The following is an 8,032-nucleotide window of genomic DNA, read 5'->3' on the forward strand; positions in this document are numbered from 1 at the left end:
AAAGAAAAAGAAACCTAAAGCCTAAATAAGGAACAGAATGTATAATAGATATTGGGAACTGGGAAGAAAATATTCGAATGGGAAGGAGAAAAAGGAAGGAAGGGAGAAGGAAAGGAGACAAGGAGAAAAATAGAAAAAATGTAAACAAAGCTTTTGTAAACCAAGAGGGGAAGAGGGGCTAAAGGGAGGGGAGGGGAGTGGGAATAAAGGAAGCAAGACACACCACGGACAAGCGCAAATACCCTGTAATGAATGTTATTATTATGTGTATCTGAAGGGTACCAATATAGTAAAGATGGAGTTGCTTGAAAAGGAAATGTAAATGCCTTAGAGAGAAAAATTAATTGTTTTTACTTAGAAAATTTTTTTCATATTGAAAATCATGGAAGCATTTTCACATCATTGACATACTTGACATTACTTTTAGAATTTGCCGATATATAGCATGTACTCTCTATGATTGGAAAGGTTTTGTTTCCAGATTTTTTCCTAGTACTGGGATTGAACCTAGGGGCTTCCCATAGTCCATGTGACATCATCACCCAGGAAATGATTTGGTGAAAATGCGAAATGTGACAGCATCTTTTAGGAGTTACAGCTTTAGTTGATGGACCAAGATCTCTGTTGTTTACCTCCTCTTCCCTCAAAAAATTTCCAAAGTGATAGAAGAAACATGAATGAAAATGTATTTCTGTTCTATTCCACCAGTGAGAAACATGTAAATATATAACGTTTTACTGTAAGTTTTAAGGACTTGCTGGAAGTAGCATGTTAGTATCAGACTCACTCAAAACATGATTTGGAAATGACAGATTAATGGAAGAAAGTGACATAATAAATGCTTGCTATAAAATATAGGAGAAAAATAATAACCTCAAAGTAATTTGATGCAAAAAAGCACTGAATGGAAGAAGAAAGCTTTTCTTAAAAAAATTATAAGATGCAGTTGGTGTAGCTTGTCAGGAAATGATAAAAGTTATAAATTATTTTGCACTACAGGCAAATAGTGCTTTCACAAATACATGAAGAATTGACAGAAATCAGGAGACTTCACATACCTCTCGTGACATAACAGATGAAACAGTTATCAATCCACTCGTGGGAGATTTACATAAGATTTGGTTAATAATTTTGATGATAAACAGATACAGAGATCTGCATTCTCCAAATGGAAAATTCACATTCTTTTTAAATTTTTTAGCAGGGTTGGGTCAAGGGCAGGTTGGGCGTGGCTGGGTTTCAGACACTGTGGGTGCAGTGGTGACAAGGACAGAGTTCCTGCTTCAGTCCACCGGTACCTGGGACTTCCATCTCTCTGCTTCCCTGTCTTCCTGATGGTGTGCAAAGATACTGTCATTATGTTTGTTAGTCTTAACTCTCTCTCTCTCTCTCTCTCTCTCTCTCTCTCTCTCTCTCTCTCTCTCTCCCCCCCCCATACATACACAATATCCCCAGTCATTTTAATAGGGGATTTGAAGTTTTTTGTTTTTAATCTACCCAACTTCCTGTTCGCCTTGACTGCTCATGTTTGCCAGCATGTGTAACAGGTACTCTCTATCACTGGAAGGTATTTATTTCCAGATTTTTTTCTAGTACTAGGGATTAAACCTAGGGACTTTACATTAAGCTACACCCCCAGCCTTTAATTTTTCTTTTTTCTTGAGTTGGGATCTTGCTAATTTGTCCAGGATGGGCTCAAACTTTAGATCCTCCTGCGTCAGCCTCTCAGAGTACTGGGATTGTCCTGCATCACCATGCCAGTCTTGATGCTGGGCCTGGACTGGAAGCACCTTGGTGTGCATGTCTGTCGGGGCTTCTGAAGTAGGAATTATTTTTGGTGGTTTGTTTCCCAGCCTCTTTTGTTTTTCAAAGGACACAGAGGACCTAAGGTGGAAACCCTTTCCTTCTCTGATTGCTGTCATGGTCCTTGTTGGAAGGTGCTTCACATCCATGGAGGGTGGAATACATCAGAAGCAGCATTCTAGACTGTGTTCTAGTTAACATTTAGTTTATTAAAATTAAAACTCTAAAATCCTTAAATAATATCACCAGTTGCATGTGGACCAAACTGTAGAATCGCAAACTAACCCAACATAATAGGCTTACCTCAGACTTCCCCTCCAATCTGGAACAGAATTTTCCCAAGCACTTACATTGTTGTCATGCTCATAAACATTGAGGTGAAAAATTCTCTTAAACATTCAAAAAGGATCTTTATGCACAGCTGAATACTCTGGAGAGAGCTCAAGTTTACATTTATGAGGCCTCACACACACACACACACACACACACACACACACAATCATTCGAATATCAAGGGTAGGTTTGAGTCACTACTGTTTCTATTACTGTTTTCTATGTTTTTAAAATTTCTCCAAAGCTCCCAATTTAGATATTCAGCTCAGGGGATAAAGTTTTTCATTAATTTGTCATTTGCAAACTTGAAATCCTTACTAGAGCATAGTTTTTAAGTTAAAAAGTAAACTCTTTTTTTCATTACAAATCACCTTACGTCTTGCTCTCTTGTTTGCCAACGTGCAGTGGACATCTCGCCATTGCACATAGATCTTTCCTCTTTATTTTTTGCCTGGCTAAAGAATATCTCTTTATTTGGATATTTTGGCTTATCCGGTTGTCTCTTATTGAGTGCAATTTCTGTGGCCTTTGATTCTCAGTACTATAAATACTATGCAAAATAGATAAATGGGCACCTTTCTATACCACTGCCCTTTGCCACTGTGTGTCTATGTGAAAAATCTCTAGAAACAGACTAGGTGGCAGGTTAGTGGCCCTAATCTGGGCACTTACACCTCTGCACTTCCATCCTGTATGAAACAGTCCATCTTTTCACACCTGTATAACACCTAATACTGGGTGTCATTGATCTTAAACATATTTTTTGGTCAGTCTGCTGCATGTAAGTTCTTTTAATTCAATTTTTAAAAAACGTTTGTAAGCAATTTATTTATTTTTTTCTCATTTGTGGATTGCCAGTATATTTTCTTGCATTTATTTTTAATGAGAATTCTGTGTCCTTGAAGACTTCTGTTTGTAACCTTTTTTTGATCAAGCCATCTATTGTGTCATTCCTTGTTTATTTTTTAGTTTTTATGTAATCAGAATTTTGGTTTTTTTGTTTATGACCTTAGAGGAGTTCCCAGTCAAGCTCAGGAGCTTCTTCCCATTCCTGTATTCAAAGCCTTCTCCTCTTTATTTTGTATTTTTTTGTAGGTCAGTATTTCAAATTTAGCATGCATTATGAATCTAACTTTATTATGAATTTTCTAAGTTTTAACCAAAAAGAAAAAAAAATTGGAACAGTAATGAGGCTTAAATTACTTTTACATGTTAATTTGGGGGAAGATTTACATCTTTCCCCAAATTAAATTTTCTCATCAAAAGATGTAGTTTTCTGGTGGCTACTGTGAGTTTCTCATAAGAAGTATCCATTGTTGCTCAACATATTTTTATTGCTATTAGGAATAGGAATCTTTTTCTTTATATTTTCTTATGGCTGCTGATGCTATAAAGTAAAGCTATTGAAACTTTCATATTTAACTCTAATGCATATTCTCTATTAACTAACAACCAGAAAGGGTTTGAAAAGTAAAAGGTTCAATCTTAACCTTGCAGGGAAATCTTTAATGTTAATGTCTTCTAATATAGCATAACTGAACATAAGTGCTTCAGTTATAATACTAACATTTCTGATTCTCTTGTTGTTAGTGGCTTAGTTTCTGATGAGTCATTGTTATGGTACCCTTGAATAAGCGTAGATGTTCAGGTTCACCTAGCAGATAAGGTAAGTTTTGAGATGTTCAAGTCTATCCAGTCATTCAATGGAAAATAATAATTTTTCCAGTTCTATAAATATTACACTATTATTCATTTTAATGTTAAGAGGAAAAATGGTGTCTTCCACTGTCATTGGGAGGAGGTGACATCCCAATATCAAAACCCTGAGAAAATACTGCCTCTTCCCAAAATGTTGAGAACATTCTCTTGGATTATAGTGATCGCAGTGGTGTTAAAAGTCTTAAATTAAAGACGATCACTTCTCTGTTCATTCAGTGAATTCATTGACTTTTCCACTCACTAACATTTCTGTATGTTTTGTCTTCTTTTTAAGAAAATAGATGTTACCAATAAAGCAGTTGCAGAAATCCTTTCAAAGGCCACTGAATACCTCCAGCCAAATCCAGGTAACGTGAGAAAACGTCTTGAAATTTTGGTGCTCATTCTCTGTCTCAGGCAGAGACCGCAGTGTACTTGGCATTTGATTGACAGGATCTAGATGCAGGCTCCACTGCTTGTTCAAATGATGAAATCCAGTTTTTAAAAGCTGAGTATCCAGGAACCCTAAGTAGTGAGGAGAATCCTCGCTCGTGAGCAGCCGCAGCCCCTCTGCATCCACTGCCCACACTGGGATGGCTTGTTGACCAGAGCACGAACCAGCACTACACAAAGACACCTTCTGTGAGGTGTTTCAGAAAGCTGCCAAGTATTTTGTGAATGTTTTCTTAGTCATCTACTCTTTAAAAATTTTAAAAAGAATATCTCATCCTGTTCTAAAGGGTGATGTTTTTCCACCCTGTGTATTAATTTGATAGGATTTTCCTGTTGTTACTCATATGCTAAAGAAAAAAGTGTGATAAATTTGAAAAATAAAGCGAAAGGGTCCCCTGTTACATCAGCCTTTCCACAGCAGGTCTTTAAATCCTTGGTCTTCCCCATGTGCGCCTTGTGTTTTCCTAGATTGTCACTCATGTGAACCAGTAGGGGGCGCCCAAGCCTTGAGTTCCGTTAATTTCTGCTGCTGCCTTTAATTTTTACTATGAATTTAACTATTTGCATATAGTTACCGTAATTCCTTTGGTTGTCGGAATCAGTGCAGACATAACCGCTTTAAAATTAAGAAATTGGGGGCTGGGGAGATAGCTCAGTAGGATAAGTGCTTGCCTGGCAATGGCAGTGTCTAGAGTTCAATCCCTAGAAAAAAAAAAAAAAAAAAAAGGAAATTGGAATTTGAAGAAATTTAAGTTTTATCACATATATCCAGGAAGCCCTGGTCTCAATAAGTGATTGATATGATGAATTTATTTTCCTGTGTGTCAGCCCACAGATATGTAATAAGTGCCTCCCCTACATCCATTTTTGGGATGCAGGAAGACACTGTCAGACAGAGACACTATGCTCCAAAGAACCGCCTCTGGAATGAGGTGGGAGGGCCCTGCCCAGCAGCAAAAGCATCCCCTGATAAGAGGCCTCTGGTTCCTCTTACAGAAGAGGAAGGGAGTCCAGATGGTCTCACTTGGTGCACAGTGCGCCCACTCTCACAGTGAGAAGCCAACTGTGTGTGGAGGAGGTTGGGGTGTTGTGGGCGCAACTGTGTTACTGTGTGTGTGGTAGGGGATGAGCCTTAGGGCTTGGGCACCTGGAGGATCAGAGTTTGGAGGCTGGGGCTTGAAAGGCCAACACCGACTGCCTAAGCCTTGCCAATCAAAGTTTGGTCCATGAGCCAGCAGGCCCAGCATTCCCTGGGAAATTTCTGGAAACAGCATCTTGGGCTCACCCCAGACCAACTGAATCAGACTCTACCATCTAACAAGATTTCTGGCTTATTTGCATGCATGTTGAAGTTTGATAAACACTAGTCTAGAATTCATTAAAAATAAGTGTCTAATACCACAAGTTGATATGTGACTCTCTCTCTAGCCTACAGAGTGAGAATGGAATCCCAAACATGTGGCATGGGGTTCAAGTCAGTCACTTTCCCCCTAGATGCCTCTCCTTATGTCCAGTAGTATTTCTCTTCAGATTAAACCAGCCTACTGTCCATCAATGGCACCACAGCTGTCTCCTCTACACTTCCCTGATGCTGCTCCTGTGCGTTGTAGGAACATCACTCAGTCTTTGCCAAGTGTGTTGGCATCTTTTCCTTTCCCTGCACCCCCACGGACTTTATTTCCACAATTACATATTCTGCCTCCCTATGTGATTACACTGTGTGCACCTGGTGGGCAGATCTGGAAATCTCGGGGTCCTCTGGGCTCCTGGGAGTGCACAGTGTGTCACATAGGCCAGGAGTTACCAGATGCTCATTGCCTAAGTTAGAGGAGAGAAGAGAAGAGGCCAGGTCTGTCTCCTCATGCCTCTGACTCCTTCGTAACCATGGAGATCACTCATCTGAATCAACCGTGGGGAGCAGGGTGAGAGTGTTTGGTGAGCAGTTGGCAGCTTGACACACCCACTTCCCAATTCTATTCTTGACTTACACTGGGTCCCCGCAAAAATGGTCTGTATACACTGGGGACAGTGTAATTTAAGCACTGGGGAGCTGGTAATTTAAGCATTCCCAGGGGGCTCCCCGTGGGTGACTTACCATAGTCCTGCCTGCTATTATTGAGAGACAACATGGGTCTAGTTTCGGTGTTCCACGTGGTCATGTGACAGCAAGCTTGGCACCCACCTTGGTAAAGAATCCTAAGTCCCGAGGAAATGCAAAAAGTGGCTCAGGCTCCCTGCCCCTGGGGTCTCTGGTGTTTCTGTAAGGTGATCTCCATTTGGGCAGTTGCATTTGTTATATGTTCCTGTCACTCCACCCAGTAACTTTAAGGAATTACAAATGACAATGTTTTTAAGCATACAGAGCTAAGCTAGGAATGCTGAACACTGTGTCGAAGATCCGAGGGCAGGTGAAGACCACAGGCTACCCGCAGACGGAGGGGCTGCTGGGAGACTGCATGCTGAAGTACGGCAAGGAGCTCGGGGAGGACTCCACCTTCGGTGAGTGCTGGGCTGCCGGGAGGAGGCACTCCTGCGTTGTGCATGTCATCACGCGTGCTTAATGACATTAGAGTTTTTCTCCTAGTACCAGGTAATGCGTGATCATTGCAGGAGGGTGAGAAAATAGGCAAGTGAAATAAAAGAAATGCTACAACCACCTGTAATTCCCAGCCCCCCAACAGATGTCAATCCTTGTTGTGTGTCCTTTACATGTTTTGTTTATTGTTGCATATATCCACATACACCTTTAAAAATCTGAACAGAGTTATTATATATATGCTTTTATGGTTTTACTACCAAATGTATCATGAACCATGCCATAAAATAACCAGTATTTTATAACATTGCTCTCAAAGTTTGCATAATATTGTGTGTATGTGTTTCGTTCAACCATCTCAGTTTCTCATGTTAGATTTTTTTTTCTATTTTGGACAGCAGTTATAATAACCATTTTCATAAGCAAATTTTTGGAAATCGCTAATACTTTTTTCTTTGCTGTTATTAGTTGAAATTCCCAAGAGTAGAATTGCTGGCTCAAGAGTATACCTAGTTTTCAAGGTTGTTTTTCCCCCCAGTGTTTGGAACTGAATCCAGGACCTTTGCACTAAGATACATCCCCAGCAACCCACTCCCTTTTTATTTTTGAGACAGGGTCTCACTAAGTCATCGACTTGCCCAGAGTGGGCTAGAACTTGTGACCTTCCTGCTTCTGCCTGTCAGAATGCTGGGATTACAGGCGTGTGTCACCAGGGCTGGCTTTTTCAGATCCTTTGGAACATATCCCCAGTGGCTCTTCAGAAAGCCTCTTGCATTTCAACATTCCTGCTTGGAGTGGATGAGAGACTGTTCCCTGACAGTTACTAACATGGGGAATCATCTTTTACATTTACTTCTAAATAACCAATAATTTGAAATACAGCGTATTGTTTTCATTTGTTTCATTTCACTTTTCGATTTTGTCAATGAGGTGGAAGCTGCTCTTGCTTCTCAGCCTTCATTTTCAGGAGCTGTGTGTGTTTGTATTCTTTCACTGTTTCCATTGCCCATCTGGGAGCCGATGCGCAGGACCCGGGCTCTTTGCCTGCTCCTTTGCTGAGACCTTCTCCAGGGGTGCCACCTTCTGACCTCCCTGTACAGAAAGTCTTGTTTAATGGGACTCATTAGTCTTCCTGTATGCTTTCTGATTTGGCAACAGGTATGGAAAATCTTTTCCATCCCATTGCCCTGGAAACTCTGTAAATGTCTG

The 8,032-nt window shown here is 40.4% G+C and overlaps 1 protein-coding gene across 1 annotated transcript in view; it reads left to right on the forward strand.

Annotated features, from left to right (window-relative positions):
* The window catches only part of Sh3gl3 (SH3 domain containing GRB2 like 3, endophilin A3), a 160,510-nt gene that overhangs the window by 114,222 nt on the left and 38,256 nt on the right, over positions 1–8,032 (forward strand). Inside the window, exons 3-5 of the mRNA XM_012513814.2 lie at positions 4,130–4,202; positions 6,643–6,786; positions 7,292–7,326. Of these exons, the coding sequence (XP_012369268.2) occupies positions 4,130–4,202; positions 6,643–6,786; positions 7,292–7,326 (252 nt within the window). The remainder of the gene's footprint in view (positions 1–4,129; positions 4,203–6,642; positions 6,787–7,291; positions 7,327–8,032) is intronic.

The sequence above is a fragment of the Octodon degus genome, unplaced genomic scaffold, assembly GCF_000260255.1.
Source record: "Octodon degus isolate 3935 unplaced genomic scaffold, OctDeg1.0 scaffold00002, whole genome shotgun sequence".
Taxonomy (NCBI): Eukaryota; Metazoa; Chordata; class Mammalia; order Rodentia; family Octodontidae; genus Octodon; species Octodon degus.